The sequence below is a fragment of the Paramisgurnus dabryanus genome, chromosome 6 (genome assembly GCF_030506205.2).
Source record: "Paramisgurnus dabryanus chromosome 6, PD_genome_1.1, whole genome shotgun sequence".
In the NCBI taxonomy this organism is placed as follows: domain Eukaryota; kingdom Metazoa; phylum Chordata; class Actinopteri; order Cypriniformes; family Cobitidae; genus Paramisgurnus; species Paramisgurnus dabryanus.
This window is the reverse complement of record NC_133342.1, coordinates 26,513,000-26,527,735: the sequence shown is the minus strand read 5'-3', so window position 1 is coordinate 26,527,735 and position 14,736 is coordinate 26,513,000. Positions and strand designations below refer to the sequence as shown.

Here is a 14,736-nt window from a genome sequence, read left to right as displayed (position 1 = left end):
TATCTCCGAGTATTGGAGCGGAGGTGTGAGCGTCTTCGGATCCGCTAATATAAATCAGCTATATGGCCGAAAAACGTCATAAACCGCTTGGCTGTAAGCCTTTGAGTGGCCGTCCGGAGAGGGCGCGATTCAAACGCTTGGAGCCATGCAAAAGTCTGAGGCTGTCCTTCCTCTAGGAAGAGAGAATAACAGCCGTAAGACCGTGCTCGTTTGCGCCATCAGCATCGTAGCGGAGAAACTGAGGTGGGCTGCGAGCGAATTTGGCAGAAAGGTGTTAGAGACACCGTACAGTCGTGGGGTGTCAATACACAGTATATGGCCAAACCGGGGTCTTTTCGGCTAGCGTCGATAGAATTATGGACAGCGGACCGTGTGTGCGTATTACTGATTGCTTGTCAGTAAGGCGATAAAGTGTTTAGAGACACCGTACAACCGTGGGTGTCAATACACAGTATAGTAAGCACGGAAATTACTCTTTTTAGAGGAATTAAATACCGTTCGCCACTATAGTGAGGTCGCATAACCGACAGTATTACACAGTATGTTTGGATAAACAGCACACAGAAAACATTACAGGGCAGTCCAGCCGAGGCGCGACATAACCCCTTTTCTCCCAGACAGTTTCGTTCTCTGTTGATGCAGCTGTGCTGCGGAGACCAGAGCTCAGCCGTTCAGGTGCACAAGCCTCAGTAGTGACGGTGACCGAACGGCTCACGGAGCAGGGTAGTATGTCTAGGTGGTTTAATGTCAGACTGAACCCATCGCAGAGAGGAAGTCTGCCGTGAGGCCCGCGGTTTTGCCGTTTATTAAAAGGGCAGAAAAACCGGGTATATATATAATAATGTACCAATATTCAGCGCACTGATATAGGACGGGACTGAATAAAGGGAGGTATTCGGGCCTCAGTATATTATAAACAAATTCGTTCTGCCTCTGATTCCGTCTAAACCAGAGAGAAATTACCAGGCAGACGAAAAATGAGCTATCTGAAGTGAGATCGGCTCAGGCCAGTAAAGCTCTATAATAAGTGTTTTAGCGCTCCAATAGAGGCGTGTCCGCCTTATCGAGCAGACGAATGAGATCGTGCCGCTCCAGGAGGGGAGGGGCATGAAGCTCTCTTATAATGAGTGTTCTTGGTGCTCCAATAGCGGCGAATCGGCCCTATCGAGCAGACGAATGAGATCGCGCCGCTCCAGAGGGGAGGGGCATGAAGCTCTGTAATCGTTGAACACTGGACAGCTGCATTTAGAGGCAGCGAGCCGTAATACCGCGTGCTAGCTAAGCCGTTAAGAGACCTCACCACTGTGGGGAAAGGAGCGAGGGACTCCGCGAGCGTGGAGCACGAGTGGCTGTGCTATGACAGAGACAGGAGCAGACCGCCCGTGTTTGCTTGTCGTATGCATCTATCCAGGTCTACGGTTCCCCGCTTGTTCATCTCAACAAGAGAGGAACGGCAGAGGGGAGCAGCAACACAGACAGAACAGCCAAGCGTCGTGACGGTATCACCCGATGCACTCGGGGGATTAATATATGTGCCAGAGATCTCGCCACTGAATGTAAGAGGAGCGAAGGGACTCTGTAAGCATGAACGGTTGCGGTGTGACAGAACACAGGGGGGGTTAGTCCGTGTGTGCTTGTCTATGCATCCATCTAGTCTCATGGCTCGCCGTGTGTTCATCCCGGCGAGAGAGGAACAGCAGGGGGAGCACGAAACATGGATAAGACAACCAAAGCATAAGCGCGGTCCCGGCGTGGGAGGTGCCAGACCGGTAACGCGCTCGGAGGAAATTCATAGCAGAGAGGCTCACCGAGCCGCTGTGCTGGACGCTATTACAACAGCGCCTGCTCTTTTAGCTTATAGCTTTATATTAAAAATATTGATCTTACCGGGCGGCCGCAGGGGAGACCTCGTCAGGCGTGTGTCCGCTGCACAGGGCTCGTACCACGGCAAGCGAAGGCTATCTTCGGTTCTCGGCCGGAAAGCGGCAGGGGAAGACGCTAGACCTGGACTCTGCTATCTTCGGTTCTCAGCCGGAAAACGGCAGGGGAAGACGCTAGGCCTGGACTCCGCTGCAGGGCTTTTGTCAACGGCGAGGTAAGGCTTCTTCTTTTTCTTCGGAGCAGCGAGAGGTTCGCGCTGAAGGAGAAAATAATGAGCTGCTGACGATTGAACCGCGCTTATATAGGGACGCGTTCCTCCCGCGCGCGGGTTCAAACGTCATTGGTCTGTACTTTGTACAGACGTTAACCAATAGGCTTCAGTCACGGAGTAAACAGGAGTTTCCCCCATAGCGTCAGCTAACTGACGCAATGCGAAGTGAACCGTATTGAAAGGGAACAATAGGTGTGTTCAAGATCATCCGGCGCCGCACAGACTGATCAGAGAGGTTTGCCGCTTCCCGTCGAGGGAGGATCTGAAGAAGGATCCGTCAAGCCGGACACCTGCTGCTTGCCGTAGTGACGTGTGCGCCATGTTTCCTTTTTTAATCACGAATAAAGTGAATTAGATGGTGAATTTGATAAAAACAAACCTTTAATAAAAAGTTACAATCAGAAACATGTTTGAATATATCGAATATTTGAATTACTGCTTATACTGTATGCCAGACAATAACGGGAAAGAAGCCTACAGTAATAAATTCCAATATAATAGTTTGGTATTTTGCTTTTTATTTTTATTTTATTACACATTGTTAACACAATAGAATATATTTATGCATATTAACGTGATTTTTCCGGTTATAAAAACATGAATTTATAAAGTTTATTTGTTGAAATGAAGGTTGGATTAAACATGAAACCCACGTGATCGTTGTCATCAGTGAGGCGACTAATCACGAAGAGCTGTGTCATCATCAGAACTCAGTGCAGCCGCTCTGGAGAGGCTGCACTGGCTGAGCTAGCCGGCTACTCTCGAAACGCTTTCATGGTACTTTAAAACCATATGACACAGTCACATCCATTCAGTGCCAGCTCAAGTCGGACAAAATTACGAACCGACATGCACTGCTTCAAGTAAGCTGCCGATCGGTCTGCGCAGCGCCACATAAGGTCGAACACACCTAATCATTTAAAGCAAGCAATAATGGTTTAAAAAAATAGGAAAAAATGACATGAAAAGATGCACGATATTAAGTGAACGGAAAGGAATGGCAGTGTTTCAATTACATTGATTTATTTGTGGCACCCTGCCACAGCATCACACTGGCTGCCACAAATAGATTTTCATGATTCCCATTTACATTTTTATTTCACAATTTAAAATGGTGTAATTCATGGTTGCGAGCACATGCATGTTGCCTTGACAGTGAACAGGTGGAAGTGTTTTCAATGTGCGTTCCTCCGTAAACTATATATTTCGTGTAAAAGTCAACAGTCATGGATGTTACGGGCAGTGTTTATCATGACTTAACGAAAGGTTAGAAGTTGTGTTTCCACCACACACACTTTCTCTTGGTGTGAGTCTGTGTGTGAGCTTTCTCCATTCTTTTGATGCTGTATGCCAGCGCACATGTAGGCTGTGTAACAGCAACAGTGTATTCTCTCATATTTCTGAATTTGCCCTAATTGTCTGTGCTATACACGATACAGTTTTATTGTATCTCAAATTTAAAATAAAAAAGGGCTCATAACACAACAACCCTGATGAAAAGAGCAACAGCAGTAAGGCATCAGTGTAAATGTATGGCGATTTTGTCAGACAATGTCACGTTTATAAATCAAGATTTTAGGAGCAACAAGAAACAGCAGTTTGGATAAAATGCGAGGCGTTACTGGGCCATGTTTAGTCACTATTTTATAGTCTACCCTATTTATATGCAATTCATGAGAATGGGTTGGAAAAAATAAAATGGAATTCACATATCTGCACCTTCATGCTTGACTTGTCAGTTGGATTTCAGATCACAGCAAGTTATACTGTAAGGCTAACTTTCTTAACACCACACCAATACCACAGGGATCAGTATTTGGCCCTATACAATTCTATAGTTCACTTTGTACTAATAACTAATAACATTCTAGTCTTCTATTATCACTCCTATGCAGGCGATATAAAAGTTTCGGTTTTCTTCTCACCCTTTCAAATTTCCTCAGAAAGTCTTCATTCCATCTAACCCGTATGACTCACCAACTTAAGGTGAATCATAACAAGAATGACTCTCTTATCTTCCTAACCAACCACCCTACAATAAAACAAAATCCACCCTAACCCATTAAACCAAAACAGTCTCATTAGACATGCCTTTTTATTTTTCTTATCAATGTGAGGTCATACTGATACTGCCCCGCCCACAGCCACTGACAGTCCTGCATTACCACAGTTTCCACCCTGAGCAAGTTGTACGCTGTACTCCATATCTTATTACTGAGATACTATTGTCTCTGACTGTATTCACAGGAATCTGATCAATATCAAGGTACACACACGAAAACAGCATGTTTTGCTCACACCCAAATAGAGGCATTTTGTACATGATCCAGTAAATGATCTGTGTGGTATTTTAAGCTGAAACTCTAAATACACATTCTAGGCACACCTGAGACTTATATTACATCTTGTAAAAACTGACATAATAGCCCCAGAAGAACTATAACAGCTCTGCGTGATTTCCCTCATTTTGCTAGGACAGTATCAAAGTGGTTAAGACCTTAAATCTAGATAATTTGTTGTCATCAAGCAACCATCTTACCTTGTAGACTTCTGAAAAAAACCCAGACCCAATCCATTCACAGACAAAGTCATCAAGTCGGGTTAAGCAGGAAAAGGCACTGATGAGGGCCCGATAGGAAGAGGGACAGACTCGGTCCAGCTGTGGCGGACCGGTTTCTGCTGCTCCTCCTCCTCCGCCATCGAGGTCCTCCAACCGATCCGGTCGTGTGGGAAACCCAGCAATGGAGTTGCGTTTGCTCCGCTCCATTGCTACAGGTGCACAACTAATGTGGTACAGTGCAACTCAGTCAACGGCTCACATTTTTGAATGTCCTTTTCAGACCTAGTGGGGAGCAAAAAACATATACTATGTTAACCATGGGATGTATGTAATAAGCTAGTTTCAAAATCACTGGAAAGTTGACTACTTGTGTCAATTTAAAGCGGTCAATGATCTTTGAATAAAAGCAATGGTTCTGCTAATGTACAAATATGCAGTACATTAACAGATGACCTCTTTAAAATCTTAAAAAAAAAAAAAAAACGAAATCAGACATTACCCCGTTTGCCCTTGATGGGGTAACCCCTAACTGTCTTCATAATGACTATTTTTTCAATAAGCTATTAATAGTTACAATTACGTAAAGTGGAAGTAAGGGTTAAACACACCTGTCAAACAATAAAGAAGGAATTTATCATCCGCAAGAGGAACATATATGAACACAGACAGAGCCAAAGTTCAGAAAAGCACAACACACATTAAAATACTAATAATGACAACTGCAATAAAAAGAAAACAACTAGCCTACATTCTCTGCTTTATTTCTTATTAAAAAACGCAGAATTAAGTCATGCACACTCAGTCATTTCCCCTTACTCAACCTAAAAAAACAGAGAAACTGTACCTTCAACACTCAATATTTAAGCTTTACATAAAATGGGCAGAACACAAAACAGTGGTTATAGTATCTAAACACTGCCCCGCTTCCATTCTTGCCATGCTGCACCTTTAATAAAAAAAAGATAAAAAAGACCAAACATTTATGCAAGACCCTATGGCGCCTAACAGATGGCTCTATTCACTAAAGTGTGCTATATCAACAAAGTCCATTTCTGTAGTATTCTAATATGTTACTAAAGCACAAGTCATATGTCAGACCTCTGATAAAAGTCCAAGTGAGCAGCCTTTCAGCTTCCACCTTAGAAAATACCACGCCATGAAATTAATTAACAGTTAAAAACTTTGTGTTTTATTTTATAACAGTTTTGTTTACTACTTCAGTAACATCTATTCAAATGCTGTCAGTCAAACTTCGCCCTAAATGATTAAGCAAATTTCGAGGGCTGCCTTAAGGGCAGAAAACGTGTTCAGCTTACAGTAATTTATAATCTAACCTGTACATAGGTCTTTCATATCTCCAAAAATAACACTCTGAAATTCAAGCCAACATTAACTTAGTAGTGGAATCAAGCTACACCAAAACATCACAACAGTTTGCTGACTCTAAGCAATACAAAGTAATTGCCAGTGGTTATTTTGATCCAACACTACTTTAATTTCTGACTCATGGTATCTACTGTAACAGCTAAGCAGCGCCTGCTAAAACAGCAAACAAATGACAAAGATTAACATTCATTCCAACAGAGGTTGTAATAATTTCAGTCTAGGTTATAAGCATTTACAGGACTCCCCACCAAAGGACTTTAAGATGTGAGCAATGTGATGAGCGTGCCTGACATACCAGAGATTTGATATTTAAGCAATGAGTACTTGACTATCTTGCATTTTTCTGCTCATACCTGACATTTCTGCATGCATTTGAACTGACACACATTACAGTACGGTTTAATGGCACAAAATATATTCAGACATGAAACAGATCATGTAAGATATTAAAGCAAACGTCCCCATAAATTAAACATGAACGATCTCCGCAATGTTTTGATGTTGGTCACAGCAGACCATCTTTTAACTTGTGAAAATCTTGTAACCATGTTTACACGCTGGTCAGGAAGCGTAATATTTCACGCTTTTCAGCGTTACTAAGGAAGCCAACAGTAAGCTGACAAGAAAAACAACTCGGAAGTGCAAGTGTTGCAATCGGAGATCGCATTATTGATGTCGACCGAAAGTAAACCCTGTTGCTGCATCACTGTTGCCTGAGCTGCAAAACAATAAGCGACAGAATACAGCTGAGGATAGCGATCAGGTGCAACAGCATGCTGTCATTAAACTGCTACACATATGCGGGTCCCAAAACGCTTTTTAATTGTTTACTGACACAAGCGCATGCTTATCAAGTTACTTTATAGCTAAAGCAAGTACTTCACACAGGCACCAATACCAAGGCACTTTATCCCTAACAAAGTTCAATGTCTTACCTGGTAATCAGGATCGAAACGGAAGCTGACGGTCGACAGGCCTCATTTAGTCCCATTGCATTTTGACCAAAACAGACGAGGCCCGTGCACTGTGATCTTCATATATATTTACATGCAGAGATATTAGCTTGTTTTGACCGAGCCTCAAGTGGGCTAAATTTAAACTCCTGCACGAATTAAACTGCGCGTTACGCTCCCGTGAGCTTCTTGAAACTTAATTAATGCACAGTATCATAAATTCTCGATTGAAACGCATAAGTGCGGAACATGCACAAGCAGAGAACTGCGTATGTTTTGTCGCTCTGTCCACAAAAATGAAGTGGTCAAGAGAAGATAAACAACGCGCGAGATCTTTCTTTATCCTGTCAGGCTCAGCTGTTCACCCGGTTTGTATATCTCTGACTAATTTAACAACCAGTTAATTCCCAAATGCGTTAATTCCACTTAGGTGCTAGTAAAAATGCAGTAAAGTAAATTCAAGAGACAGCCACTTCCATAACAGTTGCCTCTCCCCACGGACCAAACTTACGTTTTCATTTGATGGAGATTGATGTCTGCGTCCGCCATACAGATACAAGAGAGTTCTTAAACTGTATTATTTTGAACCAATCAGTGAGGAGGCGTATTATTATGGGCGGGTATTGCTGTTGATTGATGGGCCGTAGCACCAATCAAAATTTTACAGAGTGGAACCGTTGTCCAATGGTGTTTCTGAAGCTACGGCATTGTACGAACACGGAATATCCATAAACAACACAAATTAAAATTGTTAGCAGTCTTTTCAACATGTAATTGTATTTTACTTGTAATAAAATATAAAAAAAGGTAAAAATGTTAAAAACAAATTAACTCATTAATAACATTTATTCATTTCCCAAGCAAAACAAGTACTAACGCATTATGGATCAGCTGTTTTGGTCGTTAGATTAATGCGTTACTTTGATTTTACCTTATGATTTTACCACAGTTAAAAGGCTGCCTTTATATATATTATATTTATAGGGCGCCAATTATGAATTATAATGGCGCCATCTATTGGAACACAAAGAAATGGCAAACAAGATTGGGGTAAATCCCCCCCCCCCCATAAAAAAATCTGTAGCTTGTTTGCACCCCTAACATCACTGGAACAAGGTAAAAATATTGAATAAAATTATGATATTTGCCCTATTTTTAAAGGTTTATTTCGTAACCATATTTAAATGTGTTTAGGCAACTTAATAAAATTGGGACGCACAGCTAAATGTGGCTATAAAATCAATAAATTGAATAACAACTAAAGTTGCTTAAATAAGAGACCTTCCATTCGTCCAAAAACCCTGAATTTGTGCCCTAATTTTGTAAATTCCTACCCAAGGGGCAATGGGGTTAATCTAATATGGTCAGTCGGTCAGGAGCTTACTACTTGATTATGTCACACTAACCTCACTCTGCTGCATGTAACCTTGCAGATACGTGACAGGATAACAGAAATGAGAAACGTTATACTTTCAGGTATGGTACTGCTTTGTGATCTCTTACATAAAACCTATAATAACAATTAATTTATACTTTTTTGTCGCTGCCATTGTCTCCTTATTTTTTTAAAGCACTTTTGTCGTCGGTCGTGGCTTTGGTGACAGGATATGTGGAGGAACTCGATGAGAAGTATGTAATTCACATTATAAAGGGCCCACTATCTATCTGTCTGTCTGTCTGTGTGTATATGTGTATGTGTATGAATAGATGGATGGATGATAGATAGATAGATAGATAGATAGATAGATAGATAGATAGATAGATAGATAGATAGATAGATAGATAGATAGATAGATAGATAGATATTAATGTTTTATTGATTACAACAAACTTTTACAGGTTTAATGAATATCGACAGAATGAATTTTGGCTGGTGGAGGTAAGAGAGCATACAGATAGAAAATTGTGTTATGTATCCTTATGTGTAATGCCAGCTGTGTAAATAAGGATGTTTTATATTGCAGTTTTATGCGCCATGGTGTGCATACTGTCACAAATTTGAGCCAATATGGTATGAAGTCGGTGCCGAGCTGAAGAGTCTGGGCTCTCCTGTTAATGTTGGCAAGATTGATACCACAGTGTACACAAGTGGGTTAAATTCACATGACGACTGTGTGTATGTTTATAAGCTTTAATTACATTGAAAACATTTCTAAAATTATATTTAAGATCAGCAACAAGTGCACGTGTGCCATAGCCCATGGGTATTAAAATGTAAGCTGCTATAGCTTGGTTTATGGTACGGCCACATCAGGCCATCGCTTAGCAACCAATGAGCATGCTACTTAAATAGCAGGATAGGCTTACCTGCTGTTTAATGGGATTAGTTAAGCAAGCTTCATGCTCTCATGGGAGTGAGTTTGTCGAAGTATACAATTATTGGTTTGAGCAGTGTCTTGGCCATATGGTACACGTTGTATTTCCAGAAATTAGAAATTCTTTCAGTCATTGACATTTCTTTGGAATTAGCCCTCTGAGTAAATAAAACGTAGCTCAAAACTTATGTTTTATCTCTCCTCCTTTCACTGTGTGTTTTAACATCAATAAGTTATTACATAAACATTATTTTTTAGCATAGCATATGTTGTTAATGTTTGTCTTGCTTCTTCTTTAGGTATTGCTTCAGAGTTTAATATCCGTGGATATCCAACAATAAAATTGTGAGTGTTTACAGAAGCTTAAATATGATCACAATGATGGTACATAAACTATATTGTTATACATATATATAAAGAATTGTTCATGGTGTTTTGACCTTTGACCTATGTAATATTGCTACTTTATTGTAATAAGCTTTAAAGGAGAGCTGTCTTTTGACTACAAAGGTCCACGAACAAAGGATGCTATTATTGAATTCACCAATAGAGTTGCAGGGTAATGCTTAAATGAATTTCATTGTAATAAATTCTCTTTTTATCTTTCATAATTTTTATATAAATGAGTATCTTACTTTGTCCTTTATTGAATCTAGACCTGTGGTGAGACATCTCTCTAGTGCACAGTTATTTCAGCATGTTATGAGTGTCCATGATCTCTTCTTTGTTTACATTGGTGGAAATTCGCTTCTCAAGGTATAAATGCACACAATTTTTTACTGATGGCATAGGTTTAGACATATACAGAGTTTTATAATGTATTTATTCACAGGTCAAGCAATGTTATACATATTCACATTGTACTTAAGAGGTAATTTGTACTGTGTTTGGTATTGAACTTCTACTTATTGTTTCTTAGGCAAAATACCACAAAGCCGCAACCGAGTATGTTATCTACACAAATTTTTTCTCTGCCTCTGTAGATGTTCTTCCAAAAGTAAGGAAAGCTAAGAAAAACTAAACAGATGGTACTTCCTTTAACATCAACAGTTTAATCACATTATTTATTGTCATCACAGGCAGTGTCTTTGGAGGAAGTTCCTGTCGTCGCTGTGTTTAAAGATGGGACCTACCACTTGTACAATGGTAAGATTACCCACAGTAATACTTCATTTTAGTGAGGGATACAGGGTTTTCGTCAAGGGGGGGATTAGGGGGCAGTTCCCCCCCAGATGACACAGTGTGCCCCCCTAATAGTATGGTCGAACTTATTATTGTGCACTAAGAGCTCTCTTCTTCAGTATTTAAAGCACAGGAAAGAAACTACTAAACTCTTAAAAAAAGATCTTTAAAATAAAATCAGAACATTTAATGCATTATTACATCATAGTAAAACATCCCAAAAAAATAGGAAAAAAATAGATAACAGTTCTTAAAAGTTTGCCGTGGTTAGCTTAATGGTGAGTACACTTTAATATAGTTTACATTTATTTACTATCTGGTACATATTGTTGTTATTATTATTGCGTTGGTGGAACTGAAGTCTCTTGTTTACATCACGTATAGACGTTGACGTTGTAGACTGGACAGCCTTGTGTTGGTTTATTTCAAATGGGTTTTAAAGTAGTTGTTGAGTCTGTTTCTCCAAACCTCCCGCCCCAGCCAATCTGGCGATGGTCCTGGAGGGATATGAGAAAATCACAGTCTCTCAGCGTCTTAGCTCTAGGCTGTTTCCCGTCATTGCCTCCTGAATGGTGCCGTTCCATTGGGGCACAGAGGGCAGGTGATAGTGGAATGCCAGGGCATCAAGGCACAGTGTTACCAGGAAAGGGCACCAGTAATGGGAATTAGGGAGGCGTGAAGAGCGGTGCAGGACCCTCAGTACAAAGACTAAACCGTGACAGTTATGCATTCTCAGGGTGTTGGTCTGCTGCACCTCCGCACTGTTGAAGAAAGTCTTATGGAGCCAGTAGTTTAACAGGAATGGATCAGCACACTGGACCAGGACGTGGAACAATGAGCTGTCAGATGAGTCGTCCATGATATGAATAGTTAGCACATCCATTAAGCCAGGTTAAAAGATTTTAACAGCAGCAGATATTACGTACAGCATCTCCTAGATTGTCTAAAAGGAAATATAGAGAAATATCAGAATTTTTAAAGAAAAGCTCAGTTATAAGATGCCTCAGTATTCTTGTTTAGTCACTGCTAAAAAATCAGCATCTTTGCAAAATATATTTTTTAGAGATAATATTGTGATCATCAAGTCATGTGTTTAACCCCTATACAATGTATACAAGCCCACTGTTGAGATGTTTCTGTATTGCTTTACTGAACTGCTGACATTATTTTCTGAGGAAGTAGTGACATTCACTTTCCATTACAGGTATCAAATGACAAAGACAAACATGCTTGTTAAAGCAACCCAAATGTAATAATATTACTGTTAAGCTGGAAAAAACATCTTTCATAAAACACCTGTCAAAATAAAAAAAACACATTTCTATTTCATCAGCATCATATAGGCAATTAAAGAACTTTAGAGCTGGGATAAACATCACCTTAAAATAATTTATTAGAAGTACTTACCAAAGCTCAGCAAAGGTTTTTGCATGTATAAAGGAAACAAATGCAAAATTATAATATAAATGTTAAGGCGTTCTTATTACTTCTTACTATTTTAATCCAACTGATAAAAACAGAAACATAATAAAGCGCTCCAGCTCTGATGTGTCAAGTGGCCTTTCTGAGGGTTTTGTCTATCATCCAACACCCACCCTTAAAGTCAACAGTTCGATTGTGGGCGTACTGTATAACCTGTTTTGCATAATTTTATGCATAGTCAATAAATAGCAACACCTTGTCTGGTAAAAAAAAATTCTTTATTTTCCTTTGTATTTTTTTAAGGAATATACACTGAAGGATGTGTTTTTTTTTAAATGTGCGTTAAGCTTTTAACACATTATGTGTCATTTTAACACATAATGTGTCATTTTGTGTTGATTTTGTGTTCAAATAAAAAACAAGTTGTGTTGAAATTAACACAAAATGTGTTGTTTCAATAATAACACAGAGATGGGTGGATTCTGGGACAACGCTTTTAGTGTGTTGTCCCAGAATCAACATAATGTGTTGTTTTTAACACATTAGTTCTAAGAGTGTATATTAAATATTTCTTAGTACTTTGCATGTAACAGAATATGGTGAAGACTGTTTAAATTAATTTTTTTTATCTAATCTTCATTTTTTTATCATTTATATAGAATTTCTTGATGGGAATTTGTCGTCCTGGATGAATCGAGAACGCTTTCCTTCTTATTTCCAAATTGATAACTTCAGTCTCTACCAGATGGGAGAACTAAGTAAGCCTGTTTTTCATTATCTTTCACCGTGAGAGTGATGCTTACTGTTTAATTTATGTTTTACACTTTGCCTTTTTTAATTAATTCTCTCAGTAAATATAATCCATTATAATTAACACACTTCATTATTCTTCATTAACAGCATTATATGATTGCTAACTTTCTGCTACTAAATGATGAAACAACTTTGACACATATATCTGTGAAAATCATTCTTTGACAGATGTGATTGTTTGAGCATTGGCATGGACTCACAATCTGTCTAACATAAAATGCATAGCAAACAGCAGTGCATATCTGTTTTACATATCTCACTTTCTTACAGGTAAACTTGTTGCATTGGCAGTAGTAAATGAGACAAAGCCATCGGAAGAAAGCATTCGGTAAGAGACTACTGGTAACATAACATTATGGTATCCAACACTAAACAATTGTGTTGACACTAAAAATTGTTCTCCTTCTACTATAGTTACAAAACTCTGTTGGAAAGGTTATCTACAGAATACAGAGATCATTACAAAAAGTATGTAATACATCCATAAAAATAAAAAGTGACATCAGTTTACAAATACAATTAATGTTAAAGATGTGCTTTTATCTCATAGTGATTACCAGTTTGGTTATATAAATGACAATGAATACATCAATGGATTAATTATGGGGTGAGTTGAATTGATTACTTCAGCACGTACAATAGAATTTAAATGTATTCAGCTTTTAAACATAATGAATAAAGTTTTAAATATTGCTTTTGTTTTCATCTCCTTAGAGAAGTCAAGATCCCATCCATCATTGTGCTGAACATGTCTATTGATGGATACTTCCTACCAGAAAGTAAGATTGAAACCATTGAGGATTTGCTTTATTTCCTCAATAGTATATCGGAGGGCAAAGCAAAGGTATGAAAAGTTAAGGAAATTTAATTTCGGTCTTATCATTTTCTACTTATAAAACACAACGGTTTTCTACTAAATCTAAATTATTTTCATTACCCAAATCAGTTATTCGGAGGTAATGGACTACTGCAGCAAACTAAAAGACATTTCTATAAAGCAAAGTTTATTGTGGTGGTAAGACTCACTGCCTTTGTTATTATACTGTAATAGATTTACTTTTATTTCGTGTTATCAATCCATTAACTTACTTAAATATTTACGCCTGCTTTAAAACATAGGTTATGAAAACATGATGTTGATCACATGCTCATCAAATATTTACCTTAGGCTGACATTTAGATCCCTGTTTATCCTTGTATTCCAATCGCAGACAATGTTCCAGACAGCTCCGGTCTTTTCCTGTTTTGTGTGTGGACTGCCGCTGGGTATAGTTGTAATGGTTATCTGGGGTACGTGTACCGCTGTACCAGCAGATGATGAGAGACCTGAAGAGGCTCCGGCAGCCACAAGCAGTTCTGCTTCTGATAGGAACAAGGCAGAAGTATTACAACTTGAGAGCAGAGAAAAGACTTCAGAGGCAAAGAAAGAGGATTAACGTGGACTAATAATATATGATCATATTATGTCTTTAAAATGTTCTCACCTTATAAATATTCGAACATGCCTGCAGCCATGCAGCATTGTTATTGGTCTTTTAAATAACATAAATACACTTCTCTGTGACTTTCATGATATAAAACAAGTCATTAAAGAGCACCTATTGTCCACTTCCTGTTTTTAACTTTCTTTTGGTGTTTAAGTGTGTGTAAGTCAGTGGCAGCTTGTGATTGCTCATCCGAGGGGCGCTAATTCAAAATAAGTGTTCGGAGTGTCATGTGTGTTGCTTGCGTTTTGTAAAATATGTGTTTGTTGTGTCATGTAAAGTAAACCATGTGCATCATGTGTTTTGTAAGGGATAATGTAGAGGCAGCCGGTAGTTATCGGGAAATAAGCCCCGACAGTGTGATCAGGACCCGACGCGAAGCGGAGGGTCTTGTATCACACTGAAGGGGCTTATTTCCCGATAACTACCGGCTGACTCTACATTATCCCGCTTATTACACGGCTACTTG

At 39.2% G+C, this 14,736-nt stretch overlaps 2 protein-coding genes across 3 annotated transcripts in view; one reads left to right on the top strand and one right to left on the bottom strand.

Annotated features, from left to right (window-relative positions):
* Positions 1 to 7,591, bottom strand: part of tesk2 (testis associated actin remodelling kinase 2) — a 34,054-nt gene extending 26,463 nt beyond the window's left edge. Inside the window, exons 1-2 of one of the 2 annotated variants that reach the window (XM_065276388.1) lie at positions 7,563 to 7,591; positions 4,692 to 4,994 (exon numbers count right to left, since the gene is read on the bottom strand). In XM_065276388.1, coding sequence (XP_065132460.1) covers positions 4,692 to 4,919 — 228 coding nt within the window. In that variant the 5' untranslated portion in view covers positions 4,920 to 4,994; positions 7,563 to 7,591. The other variant, XM_065276387.1, reaches the window with a different exon arrangement.
* A 914-nt stretch (positions 7,592 to 8,505) lies between these two features.
* tmx3a (thioredoxin related transmembrane protein 3a) lies at positions 8,506 to 14,289 on the top strand. Its single transcript, XM_065275853.1, has 16 exons — positions 8,506 to 8,527; positions 8,623 to 8,680; positions 8,891 to 8,930; positions 9,016 to 9,139; positions 9,666 to 9,711; positions 9,845 to 9,925; positions 10,023 to 10,122; positions 10,286 to 10,363; positions 10,446 to 10,512; positions 12,630 to 12,728; positions 13,054 to 13,111; positions 13,198 to 13,251; positions 13,334 to 13,390; positions 13,498 to 13,627; positions 13,730 to 13,798; positions 13,995 to 14,289. Exons 1-16 carry the CDS (start codon positions 8,506 to 8,508, stop codon positions 14,217 to 14,219), a joined length of 1,308 nt encoding a protein of 435 aa, XP_065131925.1. The 3' UTR covers positions 14,220 to 14,289.
* The last annotated feature ends 447 nt before the right edge of the window (positions 14,290 to 14,736 follow it).

Coding starts and splice junctions, on each gene's coding strand:
- tmx3a (XM_065275853.1), top strand. CDS start 8,506: ATGAGAAACGTTATACTTTCAG. Junction 10,364..10,445: donor CTGTAGATGTTCTTCCAAAA/GTAAGGAAAGCT, acceptor TTGTCATCACAG/GCAGTGTCTTTGGAGGAAGT. Junction 13,799..13,994: donor AAGCAAAGTTTATTGTGGTG/GTAAGACTCACT, acceptor TTCCAATCGCAG/ACAATGTTCCAGACAGCTCC.